Source organism: Paramisgurnus dabryanus, chromosome 5 (assembly GCF_030506205.2).
Source record: "Paramisgurnus dabryanus chromosome 5, PD_genome_1.1, whole genome shotgun sequence".
NCBI lineage: Eukaryota > Metazoa > Chordata > Actinopteri > Cypriniformes > Cobitidae > Paramisgurnus > Paramisgurnus dabryanus.
The window spans coordinates 40,631,836-40,653,139 of NC_133341.1; the positions used below are offsets into that span (position 1 = coordinate 40,631,836).

A 21,304-nucleotide genomic window follows, 5' to 3' on the forward strand; every position below is an offset into this window, starting at 1 on the left:
CATGGATTTACATTCTAAAATTTCATACAACTACTAGGAGGCGAACACCGACAGTCGCGTGTGAATTTCGTTTAATGTGGAAAATAAATATATTTAAAAAAACATGAAGCGCAATTTTAATCATTAGGAGAGGACTAGCTATATGTTGTGATTGCATGCATATGTTTATTTGAAATGTAACAATTTATGAAAGTTAAACAGTTATAATGAAAGTTATAGAGCTTTTTAGAGCTCTGCATTACATTTAGTGTTATACAAAAATACATGTGTTGATTATTTACAATTGCACTTTTTTGTTCATAGTTGAACTATTAACATTTGGCTCTTGCAAGGTTCAACTGCAATTGTTTTTAAAATATATGTTTTCAGTAATTAAAAGGCAAAATACTGTATAAAAGATGTGTGCATCTTTTTTGTTTTTTTATACATGCCCTATAACAAAAAGTAACAAAAACAACAAAAGTTAGCCTATAACATATAAAATAATATATATAAATCGGCGGGAAAGTTTGGCCCGCATCATACATACATTTTTAAAATCTGGCCCTCGAAGAAAAGTAGTTTAAGATCCCTTTAGCCTAAATTTCACAGACAGGATCACATGATTGTTGAGGTTTCCATTACATGTTTGTTAACTACAGAGTTATTCCTTATTGAATGCTGCCTTTAAAGATGCATTTTAAAATGTAAGATAAAATTATGTACCCCATCTATAAAGAATCAAAACACAGATATGAGATACATGCTATATATTTATTTAAATCGATGCCTTGTAAGTTTGTACCGAAAATAAATAGCGATCAACATCAATGTGCAATAATGCCAAAGTAGAGTACATTCAATTGATTTCAATTTACACAACTGGATGATTCTGTAAATTATTTACAATGCTGAATCAAAAATACACAGCTTTTTTATATTATGCCATCAATTATATCTTCCTTAATTGTCCTCCAATTAATCTCCGCCAAATAGTGAAGAAAAAAAGCTTTTCCTTCCATCTTCCCCACGTAACCGCAGAGACCTGGTGGTTCGAGAGCCTCTCTGAAAACCTCGCTCTTCCATGTCCTTTTCCTTTTCCCTCTCTTTCTGCTGAAGTTGAACCTGATGGCAGATCACCAGACGCATGTCCTCCTACGGCACAAATTTGCAAGTCAATTTAAGAAAAAGAGCAGGCATTTTTTCCAAGATGATGTGAGAGGTGCGTCCCCATGCAAAACTTAACAACACTGCTGAATGCTAGCGGATTGCTTTGTGGTTGATTTCTGGAAGAGCCCAACCCAAAGTTTATTTTGGTCTCTACACTGACACTTAAAAAAATTACGTACCTTTGTATGTAAATTATGCATATTAGTACCTCAAAAGCACATATAAGGACATTTTTTAAGTGTACCAACCTGCCAAGACTCGACTTCCTGTGACAGTGCCACCTTGTGTTTGATGGTGTTGAGAAGTTGCTGGTTAAGTGCATCTCGTTCTTGCCGAGCCAAAATGATCTCCTCCTCCAAGGCACTGCATTAATAACAAAATAGGAATGTAAATAAATATTTGTTTGTTTGTAACAATGAATGTCACATTCCAGTCTTTCGTACAAAACGTGCCCATCCGTCTCTGACAAATTACCAAAACACACAAAGAACAAAACCACACCTTTCATTGAATACAAAAAGCTGCACCTTGATCCAATTCTCACCTGTACGTAGGTTTACCAGGATTGTTACGAAACGGCTTGATCTCCTCCCTCAGCTCCTCTAATTCAGTTTCTTTGGCCTGTATCTGATGATTGAACGAAGTGTTAGATATAGACGTCTATACAAGTGTTGTTGTGATGTCACATGTTATGAAATAAGGCCTAACCTCTTCCTGCAACCTCTGGATCTCTTCTTCTTTGACTTGTAGAATGGCCGAATGGGCCAAGATGGTTTCTTTGGCCTGTCGGAGATTAAAATACAAAACAGTGAGTGAAAACTGTTCATTGAAATGTCAAACTGGTGAAAAGAAAGAAACAAGCACATTTGTGAGACTGGATCACCAAACCAGTCATAAGTAGCAATAGCCAAAAATACATTGTATGGGTAAAAATTACGCAATTTTTATGCCAGAAAAATCATTGGGATATTAAGTAAACATCATGTTGCATGAAGATATTTTGCAAATTTCCTACCGTAAATATATGTATAATAAAATTATTTATTATTAGGAATATGTGTTGTTAAGGACTTCATTTGAACCACTCTAAAAGCGATTTTCTCAATATTTAGATTTTTTTGCATCTAGTTGCATCTCAAAGCAGCCAAATATTGTCCTATCCTAACAAACCATATCTTATTTATTTATTTATTTTATTTATTTAACATTTTAAAAATTACCCAATGTTGGGTTGTTGTTATGCAACCATGGGTTGTAATAACCCAGCAGGTAGGTGTAAATCAACCCAGCATTAGATCAATTTTTACGCAGCATATATGTTGTCCAATATTAACCAAACATGAGTCAAAAAATAACGTATAAATCTAAAAAAAAAAGACCCTTATGACTGGTTTTGTGGACCAGGATCACATTTATTTAACAAACACAAAAAACATCAACGGTCTGAATCATAGACACAAACGTTTTTGAAATGCAACCATTGACACCAACCATTGACAGATGTAAAGAATATATACAGATGCCAACAAAGCTGTTTGTTGTTATCAAGTGTTAAAAGCATCAAAAAATATGTTTTGGTTCAGCAATTTTATTAAAACAGACGTAAGAAAGATGTTATTTTTTGTTAAAGGTGCTGTTTGTAGATTTTAGCGCCATCTTGCAGTGAGATTGCGAATTGCAACCAACAGCAAACCCCCCCGAAACACAGAGAAGCTACGGGACCCGCCACAGGACAAGAAACGTGATTCTCTAGAGCAGTTTGCCGTTAAGGGCTACTGTAAAAGCATGGCGGTGCAAAATGGCGACTTCCATGTAAGAGGATCCGCGATGTATGTAGATAAAAATGTCTCATTCTAAGGTAATAAAAACATATCAGCTCATTATTTAAGGTGTTTATATACCACTGATAATATAGTAGGGCTGTAACGATAAATCGTGCAAATGCACATTTTCTCAATGAATGAATGTGAATGAATTACGGTGAAATCCCAGCACACCCAAAAGCCAGAGGGCGCTCTCGTGCAGAAACTCCAATTGTGCCACAGAAGAAGTACCATTACAAACACTATTCCAGGAAATCTCTAGAAGAATATTTATATTGTCGTTCTTTAAATAGTTTCAGGTATTTTCATGATAAGTAAGGGATAATGTAGAGGCAGCCGGTAGTTATCGGGAAATAAGCCCCGACAGTGTGATCAGGACCCGACGCGAAGCGGAGGGTCTTGTATCACACTGAAGGGGCTTATTTCCCGATAACTACCGGCTGACTCTACATTATCCTGCTTATTACACGGCTACTTGTCACATAAGAAAAAAAACTGGACATGAATATGAATTTGAAACATTTTATTGGCATATTTGTTTTAAATTAACATTTTTATCCTTCCGCGAAACTTTGCACAGATGCATAAAATGATCGTAATACCTTATTAAGATCCTCTGCTTCATACTTGTCTGTCTCCATTTTTTCTCTTTTAGCCAGTCTTTGAGAAGTTTTAATGCCCATTCTGTATTTTTTTGTGTGTTGGCTTCGTAGCTGTCATGCTCTATTTTGTCAAGTTCAGTCTCAGTAAGCTCTCTGTGTCTTGTCGTGGTTGTCCAGTGTTTGTCACAAGATGGCGCCAAACAGACAGTAATCTTTATTGATCTTTATTGGCGCGGAGCGATCTTACTCGTAAAAGTAGTACCGGCTATGCGTTATTATTTTGGAGCGGTTATTATTCGAAAAGAACGAACCTGCAAATGTCTCAACTGACCAATCAGAATCAAGCATTCCAGAGAGCCGTGTAATAATAAAGAATATTTTGAATAATTGTGTTTGACGAGTGTTGCTTTTTTAAATGCACGTTATAAACAACTCTGACTCATAATGATTTTAGATTGATAAGGACTTCCTACTGGACAAAATGGCATTGGATTCAGAATCGATTTCATTTTTGATGGGACACCCGATTTATCGTAACAGCCCTATAATATAGCTATATATATTAGATTGCATTTCTTTCCCCCTAAAATGAACACACTGCACCTTTAAGCGACTGTCACTTGCATGCACTTTCTGTTTCAGTATGGATGGTGCATTGCAAAGATACAAAGGGAAAATTCAAGAGTTTACAAAAATGACCACAAAACAAATTTTAATTTTTGCTGTAGGTTGCACGTCTAGTTTGCTGGTATATCCACACTTTCCTAACACATCTCACTGATTCCTATTTGTCAAATACTCCACCAGTGTTTTTCAGGTGTTCAGCTGAATAGGGATTAAATGCATATACATGGTATTAACCACATATATCTCTGTCTCTGTCTTTTCATATAAAGGGAAAGACATCTCAAATTGATATTTAGTTCTATTCTGTACATACTTTATAGATTTATTGTAAATAAGATTGTCACTACCAGATTTTTCTAAGAAGCAAATCTGGTGGTAGAATAACTAAACAGAACAGGATTACGCACTCAAAAGAGGAATAATAAATATGTGGCTGCAGTTTTTTACACTGCCTTAGTAATGAAAAGATTAGTATAAAGCCATTTTCAAAAGAATAATTCACCCAAAAATGAACATTTCCTTACCCTCATGCCATCTCAGATGTATTTAAAGAGAAACATGATTAATTTGACATAAAACGCACATCAATAACTTCCAATCTCATTTATTCTTGACTAGTTGTTATATGATAGTTTATCACAATTATTTTAGATTATTTAATTTTTTTTTATTTTAGAAAAGTTATTCATACGTGACCCTGCCAGGCTAAATCTCAATCTAATTCATTTTCATCACTGATTTCACTTTAATTTCAATCTTTGACGTGGCCTTAGGGGCGGATCACCCAGAACACATTTATGGCCTTTTTTAATTGCTTTCTAATGGCAGTGAGCATTATGCATGCTGTTTATGCGCACCCTTGTGTTTTGCCGCCTGTCATGCCACGCATTTTTGCAGGAGTGTGCTGAGCAGAAAAGCATGTTTTTCCATTGTCCAATTGAATGAGAGGAGAGGCTGGCCTTCCATTGTGGTGACAGAAGTTTACGTTTGCTTGGAACAACTGGAGATTGCACTCAGTAGCTGCGTTTCCATTACAGATTTGCGCAAAACTTTAGCATTATTTTCTAAATGTTGACAAAAAACTTTTGCGAAATGACGAAATTTCCATTAACCGATGTTATGCGACTAAAAAGTAATTTTGTTCTATTGCAACAAGTCATTCCAAAAACCATGGTGGCGGGTGTGTTCGGCCTCATATGGCGCCACACAGACCAAGATGCGTATGACATCAAAAAAAAAACATGCGAGCGACTCAAAGCATACAGAGCAGTCAACTCCCAATTCGCACTTGCGGTATTTTGATGTTATGCAATTGTCGCATATTGTGACCACACGGTATTTAATGAATAATCATGTGATTTCTACGCATGTCAGGTGACCTGTAATTGCGGAAAAACAGTTTCCATTGCAGTTTTGCTATATATTAGTTCACCCGGGCGTAAAAACTTTTTGTGAAATTGCTGTTTCCATTGGGTGCATTTTCATTTTGCTACTTCAATTTGCGCAAATTGAACAGTAATGGAAAAACAGCTACTGTCTCCTGCGTGTCTGTGCACCTCTCACGCTCGATCAAGGTCAATTCAAGTGTCCTCTATATGACAGTTACGTTTCAAGAGTGCTCACGCTTCAATATTTGATCGACAGGACAGCTGCCTCAGTGCTTGCATAGCAATATAAAAAAAAATTCAGCGCACTGCTCTTTTCCGAAGTCGATCAAATAAAGGCGGTGCTGTCCACCTTAAAACGTGTTTTGTGTGATCTGCCGCTTAGCGTGCATAACACAAACTGCTCATAGAAAACAATTTTAAAAAGCCGCCTCCCACTGCCATAAACGTGATCTGTGTGATCCACCCCTTACTCTCTTCTTTACATTAGTAGAAAACTTTAGCTTCAAAGACTGGGTCACATGTGTACAAATGAGAGATTTAGGTGTTTGTTTTGGTTTCAACTTTGCCAAAATGTTAATCGTTCTCTCGTATATATATCAACCTACTAAAGTCATTTAAATTGCTGCTTAGAGCTTCATTGAATAAACTGTTGATAAAATGTTTGCATTTTAATATAAAATTATTGGTTGTTTTAATGAATTCATATCGGCAGTGGCATGAGTGCGAGTGTGCAAAATCTTCATTTTCATGTGAACTATTATTTTAACTTATTGTAAGCATGCACACCTAGGCAAATCCCTTGACTAAGCAGCAGTGACTTCCAGCGCGAGTAAGGATAAGAGCTACCTGAGACTGCTGGATCTCACTTTGAAGTGACAAAGGGAAACAGGTAGGCTCCCCCAGACTGGCTTCTTCTCCCAAAGCTTCAACCTTTTGCTGCAGAGTACGGTTGACTGTGCGCAGCTGAAACACTATGCTGTGCTCCTGTTCCAGCTGTGAAAGAGCCAGAGACAGCTGGACTGAATCTCTACAAGTGTGGATGCTCTCAGTCTGAGCTCTATAAAGCCTGACCAGAATTCAAAGCTGTGCCATAAAACAAAGACTGCATCCTAAATTCCCAATTGGCATACAATTTATTTAGCATACCTATCAATCCTAAAATAGTATGCGAGATAACATATTCTGGATTTGCAGCATGTCCAAAGAAAAATCCCCGGAGTTAAATGAACACTGCTGCAATCTGTAACTTTCTCCATCACTTTCTCTGTTTGAAACCTTAAATTGCATATTACAACTTAGTAGATATATTTTCTTAACTTAGGTTTAGATGTTGGCTGATTCATTTAAAGTTGTGATTATGGTGATCAGTGTTTGTTTTAGTTGGACTTGACTCTTAGCTTGTTAGTTTTTTCTTATACTTATAACTTTGTTTTTGGAACAACATTTTTGTTATGGCAAAGAAAGACTATAGTGCAATTCTTTGGTGGTGGTTCGTACATAAAGTCTAAATATCATCATCATCATCTAGAAAATGTATTTATTAATTTAGTGTTTGCACACATATCAGAAGCATCTTTTCTGGCAATAATGTGATACCCAGCACTCTCATAGAAGTTTTCTATTCTGAAGAATTCTGTAACACTGAAAAGTCTAACTAAAACAAACATTAATCACCATAATCGACTTTAAATGAAACAGCCAACATCTAAATCTAAGTTAATAAATAACTCCACAACTTAGTAAGAGATGGTGATAGAGAGGATAAAGTTATAGATTGCACTGCTTCATTGTTACTTCTTAACACTCTGTAAGATTGGGAAAATATACACATTCATTTAACACTGGGGATTTTGCTGTGTACGCAAAACCTCTGATGTGTGTAGAGTTATGTTATTTCAGCTATCATTCAAATGCACCTGTTTATGATGGGCCCTATCTAAATGTGGTCATGTCACAAAAAATCGTGATGACACAGCTTGCACTATACTGTTCTTAAACATTATGAATCCCAACAGGTGATGTTATGAGCAATGTAATGGTTCATTTTATTATTATTATTATGGTTAGTGTTAATATACAATGAATTCAAGAGAGAAGTTGAACGAGATCAAGACATAACAGGCCGGCTTCAAACCTGCGTCCCCAAGAGCACATGCAACACCGACTATACCGCAGCTCATGTAAGCTTTATTCATTACATGCAAATACAAACAGCATGCAAGCAGGTGTGTTGAGGTGTAACATGCATGTGTTTAATGCAGATTCACTGAATCCACGCATGTTCCGATATTGATCATGTTACTACACATTCAGATGGAAATAGTCTCATCCATCTGTTCTTATGGTGAATGTACTGTATGGTCTGAATTTGAAATGTGTGTGTTGCATTTAAATATCACATAGAATATATCCTATCTACCAACAGATCCCATCCATCCCAGTCACATTAATAGATTATAATCACCTCAGTTTCTTTATCCTTCAGGCTGGTCTGTAGATCCATCACCCTCTCTCTTAATCCATCCCTCTCAGATCTAAGCCGGTCATTGTCTTCTTGGGTTGATTTCAGCCGGTCATCTAAATGAGCACATCGCTCCTTTAAAACTGTGTTCTGTAATTGGGATTTCAAAAGAAAAAAAAACTATTATTCAACATATTTCAACACAAATGTCAACACAAGTGATGTAACGTTAATTTCGGTATCGGCTATTAAGAAACCCAATAAAATAGTTCATGTATAATTGGCATGGCAGATACATTGGTCTTTTACTATTTGGACCATCTGGTTTACGTCATTACATGGCTTATTTATACCTCTGCTTGCAGACTTTCCAGTCTAGCAGAGCTTATAGATTTGCTGAAACTGGAATCCTCCATTTCTTCTCTTAAAGTACGAAGTTCGGTCCGTAAAGTGTGTTCTAAAGACACCGCCTGAAAGAAAGAGAGAGAAAGTTTGGACGAAATCCATCTTTTCTGGGATTGTTGACAACAATGTTACAGATACCTAAACTCGCTCTTCTGCATTCCAACCCTCTATCACAACGTCACTAAACAAATTTAGCCTAGTACAGGTGAAGGCCTCTGAAAAGATATTTTATTTGGGTGGTTTTTGACTTTTGATTGGTCACCTCTGCCAGCTGTTCAACAAGTTTTTGGTTGTGATTGGACAGCTGAGTGAGCTGCTCGCTCTCCTCACGCCGCCGATCGCGACTCTGAGCGTGCTTTTGATCCAGCTGCTCCCGGAACGCCGTGATGTCAGCCTGTAATTCCGCTTCCCGCTGACTTGCCTCCAGGTCTCGTACCTCCAGGCGTCGCTGCAGCAGGTGTTTCTCCTGCTGTGCAGCCTGTTATAAAGACACACGTATTTTGTTTATTGCTAAATCAGAGATAAGAGAGTGAAATCCTAAATTTCCCTATCACTGGAATTTTGATTATCTTTCCAGGTTCATTAAATCATAAAAATAAATGCAAAAACAGGGGCTGTTCACACTTATATGTCTCATTTTTTTGTTATTATTGGAACAACACATTAGTTGTTACTTTCAACACAACTTGTGTTGTCCCTTTTATTTGTTTTGATACAAAATGACGCTTGTTAAAATGACACATAATAGCATAACTCAAACAATGTGTAAAAAATTAACTTTTTTTAAATGTAGCAAGACTTCTAGTACCTGGTATAGATTACCAGTAGTTATAGTATATCAGTTTCCAAAGTTTTCATGGTTTATTGGTATATTTTGTGAGATTCTTTAGGTGTTTTTATTTGGTTAAGATGTTGTTGTGTCTTTCACATGTATATTAGAATAAAACAGTTTAGTTTATTAACCAAGCTAGCAATCTAACAAAATCTTAGAGCTTCTTTTTAACATACACACATCAGGTCGCAATAACTACCATATCCAAATTCGTTAGAGCTGGGTGATATATCGAACTTCTGTAATATATCTGTATTATTTCCCAGCGGGACACGTGATGAGGCTATACCAGCTATATGGGTATGGTCTGATAGGCATGGGCCGATTACTGGTTTTAAGGTATATCAAGGTTTTAAAGAGTCAAGGTTTCAAAACCAGTAACATTTTCTGTGATATCGTTTCCAAGGTATAAGCTGTGTTTACACAAAATTAATTAAATCATTAAGTCATGTTATTATAAAAAATAAATATATATATATATATATATCCCTAATATATGTATATATGTGTATATGTATATATGTGTATATGTATGTATATTTTTTTAAGAAAATTATAATTCAAAAGGCTTTATTTTTACCCGGCATACATATTTTAAGTTGCTTCAAGAGATGAATAACGATTAATCACGATTAATCTATAGCAGACTAAAAGTTTTTGTTTACATCATATATGTGTGTGAACGGTGTATAATAACTTTGTGTAGATAAATGCACACACATGCATGTAAATATTTAAGAAATGTTTACATGTGTATATACATTTGTATATTTATGTATAATTTATATTATATATAAATATAAATACTTAATATATAAATATATATATATATATATATATATATATTTTTTTTTAATTATACATGCATGTGTGCATATTTATACATACATAATTATTATACACAGTTCACACGCATATATGATGTAAACAAAAACTTTTTTCTGCTATAGATTAATTGTTATGCATCCCTTATTGTGTCCAGTAAAAAAAAGTTGTTATTTTTAGATGCATACGTATACAAACAACACATTTTAGTGGTGCAATGTCAAAAACGCAATACTGTGAAACCGTGGTATTTTTGCTTAAGGTTATCAAATCCACAAAATCTCATACCGGACCATGCATAATCTGATATAACCCTCCTTAATCACAACGAAAGCTCTCACAATGAGAGCTTTCCGCCCAGCTTGCTTGTTGTGTATTTTCAAACAGGGAGGAAACCCCTATATTTAAATGTTATATTAATTGTGTGACATCTCTTCATCACCAAGATATGAATTTAGGTGAATATATCGCCCAGCCCTAAAATTCATACCTCCATGTCCCTCTCCATCTGCTCAAGCGTGGCAGCCAGCTCCTCATTTTTCTCCAGCAAAGCTTGTCCCACCTCTGCGGCCAGAATCAGGTCCTTTTCCAGCAGCGTAGGGCTACGGTCATCCTGCGGTGAAGCGAGAAGATCATCCGCCCCTATGGCAGGAGCCATGATGCATTGATTAGAGGAAGAGTTCGATGAAGAGAAAGGAAAGAAAGATTCCTCCAGGATGGGAGAGGGTAGGTTCTCCTTCTTGGATGAATACATGGGTTGTTTTCGTGTCCAGTAATGATCAGCACTCCCAATGACCTTCCCGATCTTACAGGTTGTGCCAGTGTCAAAAGTTGCAAAAGTGCATCTTAGGTTACTCTTAGTAAGGCAAATGTAAATTATATCCGATTCCTGTATTCTTTCTTAAGGTAGGGTTCGGAAACACACTTGGTGGGACGGATCTGACACTTACTAATGTTTCCTTTATTGTGAAACTAGCTGGCTTTGTACATCCTTTAAAAGTGATCAACCCAGGTGTGTGTCAGGTGTAGGGTGGATCTTGAGGCGTATTGAAACTTCTTCTAAGGGTGTTTTCCTCAATCCTTATTGTCTGATTTTTTGCTGACCTTCGTTGTATATTTCTACGGAAAAAAATTAAATAAGTAATAATTGCATTTGCACTTAGCATCGTAATTCAAGACATAAAGCAAAAAGTTGTGTTCATTCACAATATCTTACTCCCTTGAGCTTCTCTCTGTTTCTATAAATATATACATATCATTACAAACAATTGCATAGATGTTGGCACGACACTGTACCCAGCATTGCCTTGAAGCCTTGTTATTGTTGTCTATTGGCTTCCTTTGTATACATAACCAACATAACAAAGTTTCAGTGTCTTTCTCACATTCCAATAGTCATTCAAGACTCCTCCATGGCCCGGTGACTACACCCCTTACAATAGCTAAACAGGTTTTAAGAAACATAGACTGGTAAGTCATAAATAGCCCTGAACAACACTGAAATATTGCAGATACATCCTTACGTTTAACAATAAATGAAAAGTTGTTGTTGGATTAAAACCTGCTTCCCTGTCTGTGGCTCTGGATAGAGGAAACAGGGATAGGATGACATATACACTGACGTCATGTAAACCAGCACCTCACCTCTACTTAAAATGTTTCTACTTAACCATTTACTGGTTATTATCAAACGATTTTAATGACGTAGAGTTAAAACTGTTGATACAATGTTTAAATGGTTCAGTGTATAGACGTTAACCTCAAATAATCCAAATACTAGTTCGTATCAACTAACTGCAAGTCTCAATTAAAAGAACTCAAAGGAATTTGTTATCAAAATGTTTCCCCCCTAAAGTCGCTAAGAAAACGTTCACTAGAGGCATAAATGTCCCAATTGTTTACTTAGTATAAATAACGCTTTGTTTTTCTCACCTGTGAAGTTCCTGATCCAAACTTGGTAGGCAGGCTGACAGGGAGGTAACTACGGGTCGCCTTGGAAGCGCTGCTGTGGCTAATTATGCCACACCCACCCGATACGTCACTGAGTCGATGGGAGGAGCCGGTGACGCTGATGTCTTTATTCGACTTCATGCGGCTCCGCAAGAATCGACAGTCGGATGACGTTAAAGTATCGCGAGAGCGATTCCAAATATGATTTCTTGAAATAATTCTCGCGGTACTTTGACGTCATCTGGCGTCCTTGCGGCGCCGCATGAAGTCGAACAAGCCATTTCGGAACCACGATTATTTTTTCTCAAAATTAAGTAAACAAAAGCCTATATTAGTTGAAAAAAATCTAACTTCTCAACATGCTGATGCTTAAAAGTGCAATATTTTAATATAACATGCCAATTCCTTATATTTATATTAACATACTGTTTTACATCCGAAAATACTGTTTAGTTTATGTGTCTGCACTTTGTTTGTTAACCAAAAGACATGAAGCATCTCTGTCCGGTTAACATTTATTTTCCAATCTAAAATAATTTCTGAATTGTTATCTTAATATCATTACGTCTATGGTTATATTTAGTAATTTTTATTCATTTATCACTGTCTCTTTTTTGTAAAAAAAAAAAAAAAGGAAAATTGTAGTTTAGTTTATAGCTTTATTTATCCCATTGGGGCAATTCATTCGTGGTGCTTCACACAATCACAACGTACACATACAACTTAAAAAATAAAATAAAATATACAAAATACATTAAAGGGGAGAAAACAGATTTAAATAGGATCCATAAATAAAGAATAATAATAATAATAATAATAATAATAATAATAATAATAATAATAATAAATCATCTAATTCAACTAGGTTTGTTACATAGACGTATTGGCGGCTCCATTTGTGCATTCATTTTGCAAGTCCTTAAATAAAGTGTTGTTGTTTACCATTAAAATCATTTGATTACAATCCTGTTGAACTTTATGTATTTTAATAGTTTTAACCTGCCATTTTCAGCTTTAATAAAATTAGGACTTGGCATAGAAACTATGGTCAAATGTTTTCCACATGAAGTGTTGACTTAAAAATATAAAGAATTCATTCAGTGGCTGTTATTGCTGCCTGTCTGTGGTTAAGATAAATGTGGTACTTGTATAAATAATCTGGTTCCTTTAACAGTTCAAGAGAAATCCATATTTAATATGCAATAAGATAATTTTTGCATTGATTATAATATTCCAAAGGGATATATAATAGAGAGAGACCATGAGAGTTTTGGGATTTTTTACGTTTTCAACTGCTTTGAAAGGACGGCTTGTTTAACTAATGGCAACAGCTCCAGTTTGGTACCTAGGTGCTACCTGTAGACTGGACATGTGAATCAACTGTGTATTTATGGTAAAAAATGATGCAGGAATAGAAAAAAAACAGTATTTGAACACCCACTATTTCCTGTTTTTTCTCACATACCCTGAAAGAGGCTAGTTACTGCTAAAGGCCCTGATTCAGATTATACCTCAGCTTAAAAGAATGTCTGTTTACCAATTTCAATGCACAATTAATAATTCACACATCAGATTCTGTATTATTTTGATTGCAGTTTGCGTACTTACAAATAAATGGCAAATTTTGTAATTTTTGCTGCAAAGTTAACAATCAAATTAAAAAATATTATTGTGTGTTATATCTAAGAAAACAGATCATTTGATTAATTGCAATTTAATATTAAATATAAATATTTTCTAAAAATGGGAGGATCTTGTCTTCAACTTGGCCCCTCCCATTTGAGCTTTAGTCCACTGTTCAGACTAACTAAGAATCAAACGCACAGATGGAGGGGCACAACTGGACTTTTCTCTTGGTATTGTGCTGTCTTCTGCCACTGGCAACTCAGGCTGCCAGGCATATGCCAAAGCTCTCAGACAAGAAGCTATGCGCTGATTCAGAATGTAACTGTGAGTACTGCAAACATATTCAACTTTTTTGATAGAAATTGCCTGTAATTCGGGTGCAGATTTATACCACACTTTTAATGTTACATCAAAGTCAAATTCATTTAAGCAAGTATAGCATGGCACACTGCATGATAATGCTGTCATTGTGTAATGCCAATTTTTCTTCACAAAACTGTGTGGTTGTGTGTATACAGATCCTATACTCATTGCTAAAGCTCTACAGGATTATTATCCACAAGACTGTCGCTTCATACCAATCTACCAAGGCCAATTTGTCTATGTGTATGCAATGCTGAAAGACCAAGGAAACCTTTTCTGGGCTGGAAGTGTAAGTATAAGTATTGTGTTATAATGGAATTTGAAGTCTAAACCGCTTGACTTATGCTTTACTTGTTTTTACAAAATGAGCAAAAATAAATGCACCCCCCAGCCCACCCCTGTAAAACTTAGGATAATTGTTTCTGAAGGTTCAAGGGTCGTATTATGGAGCTCAGGAGGCTCGTCTGGGATATTTCCCGAGCAGTGTTGTTGAAGAGGCATATGCATTAACGCCTGCTGAGGTTGAGGTCGAAACAAACGTGCGTAGCCATAATCAAGTTGAATAGAAATCAAGTTGAATAGAAAGAATCTACAAGTGGTCATTTTAATTTTCCTTTTTTTTTTCAGAAATGGGACTTCTACTGCCATTAGGATTGCATGATTCTCCTAAGGAATTGCAACACAATTCTTAGTTCCACTCTGCACTTTTGTATAGGCTACATGTATTGGCAATAATATGCAACTCAACTTTACGGTACTAAAAACATTTATGACTTTGCTGAATAACAGTTTGCTTGAGACTGTAAATGCTTGTGTGAATAAAAATGAGCTGCTGCTTTGTTGGTCTGAAATCATTGAATCATGTGATGTAACAAAGCACTTGAAAGAAAAAATCAATTTCTGCTCAAACAAGGATTGATTGGATCGGCCCTGTAATTATCTAGGTGCGACTTTCACAGGTATTTGGTTTCTATAGCCTAAAGTTGCGTCATATGTGTTCCCATGGAGGCCAAAGGAAGCTCAAACAGGGTGTATTTGTGCCGTTCCAAGGTGAGTGCTTCAAAAAGTTTTTCTTTTAAATATACTATTAACTTATTTTCTGTGTTCAAATCCTATTTTTATATGTTTTTATCACATATTTTAACCATTTATCACATTTTTTTGGAATGCCTTCTTGTAATGCCTTTATCGAAAAAAATCATTGTAGAAACTTTTAATGTTGCATTGATTATACTGGATAACAACCACAACTTTAATCATCTTTAAATTAGAAGAGTAAGAAAAAAAATGGTTTTATTTCTAAAATCATGATTAATTCTTGTAATAAAGGTCAACAAACTTAAAGGGATAGTTCACCCAACAACTTCATTGTTTAGCCATTGGGTGATCAAGTCATTTGATCGCCCAACGGCTGTCTTTGTCTCTCAGAACCAAAATGCAGACTTTTTATTAAGTGTTGTTTGGGGTTTTCTGGTTACTATGATTCAAACTTTAAATGAACCCGGCGCATGCTGTATATTGTTAGTGTCATAGACATACAAAAGGGTTTGATGAAGACCAAATTAAAATATAATTCATTATTTGAACAGCTTTTATCCAGAAAATCCAAAACAACAAGAGTTTGGGTTCTGTAGAACAATGGTTTTAAATGACATGAGGGTGTAAATAATCACACAGTTTTTGTTTTGGGGTGACCTATCTCTTTAAGTTTTTATAAACTTAAAACATGTCCTGTCTTCCTCACATATAGGATTTCTGGAGAAAAAACAATGTCCTTTACAAAACATTATCATTTGCATCTATAATAATTATTAATTTAACAATAACTTCTTTTTACTGAAAGTATATGCTGTGAAAGCTATACTGATCCATACTGCACTTTTGGCCTAATGCACAATTTTAAAATTGTATAGCCTATTACAGAATAGAATAAAGGGATAGTTCACCCAAAAATGAAAATTCTGTCACCATATACTCACTCTCATGTTGTTACAAACCTGTATAAATGTCTTTCTTCTAATGAACTTGAAGGAAGATATTTAGAGGAATGTTTGTAACCAAACCATTTGTGAGCCCCATTCACAATGTGGCTCATGATCAGTTTGGTTACAAACATTCCTTCCTTCATGTTCATCAGAACAAATAAATTTATACAGGTTTGTAACAACATGAGATTGAGTAAATGGTGACAGAATTTTTATTTAAGAGCTGTCACTAAGTCCATAATCTGAAAGACAAAGTCTAAATCATTTTATTCCTCTATTCTTTTCATAGCTCAATAGTAAGAGTCTTTGTCTGTTACGATGTCCACAAACAAGACATTTTCACAGACACAAAACAGCCCTCCGTTTCATCACATGCTTCGAGCATCTGGGCAGAGTGAGATCTGGTATGATTTCACAGATGAGGAGAAATTTCGCACGTATGGTTGGCGTTGTTCAACTAATGAAGACTTGTATTCAAATGCCACCCTCATTGGCAACTGGTGTGAGGAAAGACTTGACACTCGACGTACTGTGGCGTTACGACGCCCCCTGCCGCATCAGGTTGGTACTGAGCTGGTATCGAGATCTAAAGAAATGTGCCTGAAAAACAGCTTAACCACCATAAGCTAGTGATGGACGATTTTGAAGCACGCTTCATGAGGCTTTGAAACATTTACGAATCTTTTGTTTCGAATCATTGGTTCGGAGCTTGTTTCAAACTGGCCAAAATCACGTGATTTTAGCAAACGAGGCTTCATTACGTCATAACTTTTATATGTTTCGAAAATCCGACGATTCACCACTAGGGGGAGTTGATCACAAATGACCAGTGTCTAATATGGTTAGGTGAACTTGGTTCAGTTTTATTGTAAAAGTTTATAAAACATTCGATCCTTCTGACTAATAACACTACCATTTTGTCTACTTTTTGTTTATTGACAGATTTAATGTGCATAAAAATGTGCATATTTAAAAAGGGAGTTCGTTTTAATTATTTGTTTGCCATAAATAAAACTTAAAACACAGAATACACTTTTAATTATGTCTTAATTAAATTAAATAATTTATTTTTTTAAAAACATATTTTTAGAACAATCTTGCTATAAGTTTGTAAAATGTTTGGACAGATTTGGCTGCTTTTACACTATTTTGACCAGCAGTTGTCACCAGCGTGTATGGTGTTTCGAACGCTTCGAAAAACTGAATCAATTTACGAAGCAATTGTTTCAATTGATTCAAAGCTTCGAAAAGCTTCGTTTCTCCCATCACTACCATAAGCTGGTTGGCTGGGTTTAGCTGGTCAAGCAGATACTAGGTGTGTTCGAGATCATCCGGCGCTGCGCAGACCGATCGGCGAGGTTTGCCGCTTGCAGTCGAGGGAGGAACTGAAGACGGAGCTGTGAAGCCGGACACCTGCTGCTTGCCGTAGTGACGTTTGCGCCGTGTTTCCTTGTTATTAATCGCGAATGAAGTGAATTAGATGCTGAATTTGATAAAAACAAACCTTTTAATAAAAAGTTGCAACCAGAAACATTTTATATCGAATATTTTAATTGCTGCTTATACTGTATACCCGAAAATAACGGGAAACAAGCCTATATTATTAAAATACCAATAGAGTTTGTTATTTTCCTTTTTATTTTATTACACGACAGAATATAACATATTTAAGCATATTAAAGTGTTTTTTCCTGTTTTAAAACATGAATTTATAATGTTTATTAGTGGAACTAAAGGTTGGATTAAACTTGAAACGCACGTGATCGTTGTCATCACTGAGGCGACCAATCACGTCAAGCTGTTACGTCATTACAACTCCGGGCAGCCGCTCTGGAGAAGCTGCACCGGCTGAGCTAGCCGGCTACTCTCGAAACGCTCTCGCGGTACTTAAAAACCATATGACACAGTCACGTGCATGCAGCGCCAGCTGAAGTCGGACAAACTTACTAACCGGAATGCACTGCTTCAAGTCAGCCGCCGATCGGTCTGCGCAGCGCCGCATGAAGTCGAACACACCTATTACCTGGTCAGGCTATCAAGACCAGCTGACCCACCAGCTTAAACCAACTGACCCACCAGTTTGACCAGGCTGAAAGGACCATCTTAAACCAGCTAAGACCAATTTGACCAGCTAAAAAGTGGTTAAAACAGCCTGCTACACCAGCTAAAACCAGGCTGGAAGACAGTTTACTCTGGTTTCAGTTGTTTTTCAGCAGGGTAAAAATCAAATTTGCATTTAGAAGATAATGTGGCTTTAAAACTTAAACCTTTTCTTAATTTATTACATAATTTTCAACACTTTAGGTTTCATCACATTTTTATGATCAATTAAATGTGAAGTAATTTAAATATTACAGGCTCTTTTAAAAGAAGGAGGGGCCACTAGCTATGCCCCACCCTTACTTCCTGTTTTGGTGGAAATTACGTCAACGACTCAAACAAAGCTGTGCATTTCACAGCATTTCAGTTGGATAAAAATGTTTCGTCACTTATGTCACACTTTTGGCTTAATTGTTATTTAATCCATTGACATTTACACATTCATACAAATGTGTGGGGACCAATGTTTATTGTGCATAACAATCAAATTAATTAAAATTGGTTTCCTCTTCAGTTCTCTCATCATTTTGAGACAACGTATCATTCTAGTTATAACAAAGATGATTGTCGACCAATTTACACACGTAAGTTTTTTTTTATAAACAATGTTTTAAGTATCGTACAAAATCATTATTCTTAGCAAATAACCTGATATTTTTTATTTATTAGCACCAAAGAAAGAGTCCAGAAGCTTCCCAAGCCACCAGCCCGAGCTGGACCCTCAACACATTAAGTGTGTGCCAAAATCCTGTTACAGACTAGATTTTAATAAACCTGAACACAGAAAAGATCAAGTGCTGAGGAAATCTGTAGCCATGTTTTCACGCTAACACTTATAACCAAATTAGTCAGTATCAATGTTTCATTTACAGTTTTAAGGAAAGGTTTGTTTGCTATTTGGAATGACCTACATGTCTAGTAGAAATGTAAAAATACCAATGTTTGTGTGTGTCTGTTATTATTAGTTTAGCCACATTGTGTTTCTTTATAATTCTGTTTTAGTAAGTAATTCTATTCTATTACTTACCTTTTGTGTTTTGTAAAAGTCCATATTTGATAACGGTATAATTTTGTGCATTTAAGTGTTAAATGGAAAAATCTCACTCTAATGTGGCGTACACACCAAATGCGAATTCACCGAGTTGCACGAGTCGATTACATACAAAGTCAATGCAAAGACGCGAATAGACGCAAATTCTCGCGGGGGATGCGAATGGTATAAATTGGGTTGCGCGATGCCACAAACACGCGCTTTTTTAATTCCAGCAAGTAACATTGAACGAGGAACGCAATGCGAATACATGCTGCGCGTCTGGTGTGTACGCAGTACAGTGGGGCGTACACACCAAATGCTAATTCAATGATTTGCTTGAGAAGGATTACATACAAAGTCAATGCAAAGACGCGAATAGACGCAAATTTTCGCGGGGGATGCGAATGGTATAAATTGGGTTGCGCGATTGCCACAAACACGCGCTTTTTAAAATCCAGCAAGTAACATTGAATGAGGACCGCAATACGAATACATGCTGCGCGTTTGGTGTGTACGCCCCACTGTACTGCGTACACACCAGATGCGCAGCATGTATTCGCATTGTGTTCCTCATTCAACGATTTGCGCGAGAAGATTACATACAAAGATGCAAATAGACTCGCACGGGGCAATGTGAATTGGGTGGTGTGATGGCTGCGAAAACACATGCTATTCACCTCAAACGTGTCTTTGCGCAAGTTAAAAATATTCAACTCATGACACAAAGTTAAATCCCGCGAGTAACCTAGAGCCAGGAATGCATTGCATTCCTTCTCGGTCAATATTACTTGCTGGATTTAAAGCGTCACTATGTAAGACTGGCTCACACAATTGTCTGTTATCGGTGTTGTAAATATTGTTGTTGTATAGCCTCGCCATGGGCAGTGTAATAGAAGTTCATTTGTTGACAGAACAAAAGTCATTTGAAAACCATGTCAACCGAGCAGGTAAAGTAGCTCATAGGGTTGTAAGTAGCGGGTCTGTGTGCTCTGACCCGACCACGCAACTTACAGAGTGTGGTTGTAGCCGCTAGGAGGCTGCTCAGGTAGCAGCAGTAGAATTCTTCCAGTCAAGAGTTGTTCTATTGCTAAAATAATTTTACAGAGACTTTAGAAAAACTACAGGGGTCAGACAAATTGCAATCACGCCACTCATTTCGCATCATTTGCATCACCCAGCAAATCATTGAATTCGCGTTTGGTGTGTACGGCCCATTATACTACCTTTCTCATCATTTACGAACCTTTTAAGAACTATATTTTTAAAGGGAACATTTCACAAGACTTTTTAAAGATCTTTGGGGTCTCCAGAGTACATATGTGAAGTTTAAGCTCAAAATATCATATAGATAATTTATTATAACATGTTACAATTGCCACTTTGTAGGTGTGAGCAAAAATGTGCTGTTTTGGGTGTGTCCTAGGGTTGTAACGATTAATCGCGTGTCCCATTAAAAATGCTTTAAAAAGTCTGAAATCGATTCTGAATCGCAAGGCTCCGATTCTGTGTTTCATGCACAGCTTGTGCGTGTACTACGGCATTTGGTCAGTAGGAAGTCCTTATCAATCTAAAATCGGAGTCGTTTATAACGTGCATTTAAAAAAAAACACTCGTTAAACAAAATGTATCATATTATCATGAAAATACCTGAAATAATTTGAAGAACAGCGACAGAAACATTCTTATAGACATTTCCTGGAATAGCGTTTGTAATGCTACTTCTTCTGTGGCACAAAGGGTGTTTCTGCACGAGAGCGCCCCCTGGCTTTGGGATGTCGGGATTTCACCGTAATACATTAAAATGTATTCATTGAGAAAACGCGCATTTGTACGATTAATCGTTACAGCCCTAGTGTGTCCTTTTAAATGTAAATGAGCTGGTCTCTGCACTAAATGGCAGCACCGTGGTTGGACAGTGCAGATTAAGAGGTGGTATTATCCCCTTCTGACATCACAAGGGGAACCAAATTTCAATGAGCTATTTTTACACTTGCTTGCAGAGAGTGGTTTACCAAAACTAAGTCACTGGGTTGATCTTTATCACGTTTACTAGGTTGATTAAAGCACTGGGGACCCATAGCACTTAAACATGAATAAAGTCAAATTTCTTGATATGTCCCCTTTAAGAGGAACAC

General features: G+C 36.4%; 3 protein-coding genes across 5 annotated transcripts; 2 read left to right on the forward strand and 1 right to left on the reverse strand.

Annotated features, from left to right (window-relative positions):
• Positions 1-734: 734 nt before the first annotated feature.
• Positions 735-12,137, reverse strand: bicdl2 (BICD family like cargo adaptor 2). Of its 3 annotated transcripts, none has more exons than XM_065284159.1 (10): positions 12,045-12,137; positions 10,603-11,231; positions 8,718-8,933; positions 8,404-8,520; positions 8,054-8,200; positions 6,436-6,582; positions 1,858-1,932; positions 1,694-1,776; positions 1,398-1,512; positions 735-1,134 (listed from the first exon to the last, which is right to left on the reverse strand). In XM_065284159.1, the coding sequence occupies exons 2-10, from the start codon at positions 10,864-10,866 to the stop codon at positions 958-960; spliced, it is 1,341 nt and encodes a 446-aa protein (XP_065140231.1). In that variant the 5' UTR covers positions 10,867-11,231; positions 12,045-12,137; the 3' UTR covers positions 735-957. The 3 variants fall into 3 exon arrangements, with proteins under 3 accessions (XP_065140231.1, XP_065140232.1, XP_065140233.1); XM_065284160.2 differs by having other exon boundaries at positions 10,603-11,216; positions 12,045-12,093; XM_065284161.1 differs by lacking the exon at positions 6,436-6,582.
• Positions 12,138-13,788: 1,651 nt separating this feature from the next.
• Positions 13,789-14,889, forward strand: mia (MIA SH3 domain containing). The gene is made up of 4 exons (XM_065284166.2): positions 13,789-14,012; positions 14,207-14,340; positions 14,480-14,590; positions 14,679-14,889. The coding sequence occupies exons 1-4, from the start codon at positions 13,889-13,891 to the stop codon at positions 14,700-14,702; spliced, it is 393 nt and encodes a 130-aa protein (XP_065140238.1). The 5' UTR covers positions 13,789-13,888; the 3' UTR covers positions 14,703-14,889.
• Positions 14,890-15,055: 166 nt separating this feature from the next.
• On the forward strand, positions 15,056-21,236 carry cfap68 (cilia and flagella associated protein 68). Its single transcript, XM_065284165.2, has 4 exons — positions 15,056-15,101; positions 16,326-16,597; positions 18,651-18,720; positions 18,806-21,236. The coding sequence occupies exons 2-4, from the start codon at positions 16,355-16,357 to the stop codon at positions 18,964-18,966; spliced, it is 474 nt and encodes a 157-aa protein (XP_065140237.1). The 5' UTR covers positions 15,056-15,101; positions 16,326-16,354; the 3' UTR covers positions 18,967-21,236.
• The last annotated feature ends 68 nt before the right edge of the window (positions 21,237-21,304 follow it).

Bases quoted from the DNA above. Each gene is read 5' to 3' on its own strand.
- bicdl2 (XM_065284159.1), bottom strand. From the start codon at position 10,866: ATGTATTCATCCAAGAAGGAGAACCTACCCTCTCCCATCCTGGAGGAA. The intron at 1,777-1,857 runs GTTAGGCCTTAT...TTCAATCATCAG, and splicing joins TCCAGAGGTTGCAGGAAGAG to ATACAGGCCAAAGAAACTGA. The intron at 1,513-1,693 runs GTGAGAATTGGA...TTATTAATGCAG, and splicing joins CCTGGTAAACCTACGTACAG to TGCCTTGGAGGAGGAGATCA.
- cfap68 (XM_065284165.2), top strand. From the start codon at position 16,355: ATGTCCACAAACAAGACATTTTCACAGACACAAAACAGCCCTCCGTTT. The intron at 16,598-18,650 runs GTTGGTACTGAG...TTTCCTCTTCAG, and splicing joins GACGCCCCCTGCCGCATCAG to TTCTCTCATCATTTTGAGAC. The intron at 18,721-18,805 runs GTAAGTTTTTTT...TTTATTTATTAG, and splicing joins TTGTCGACCAATTTACACAC to CACCAAAGAAAGAGTCCAGA.
- mia (XM_065284166.2), top strand. From the start codon at position 13,889: ATGGAGGGGCACAACTGGACTTTTCTCTTGGTATTGTGCTGTCTTCTG. The intron at 14,013-14,206 runs GTGAGTACTGCA...GTGTGTATACAG, and splicing joins CGCTGATTCAGAATGTAACT to ATCCTATACTCATTGCTAAA. The intron at 14,591-14,678 runs GTGCGTAGCCAT...TTTTTTTTTCAG, and splicing joins AGGTTGAGGTCGAAACAAAC to AAATGGGACTTCTACTGCCA.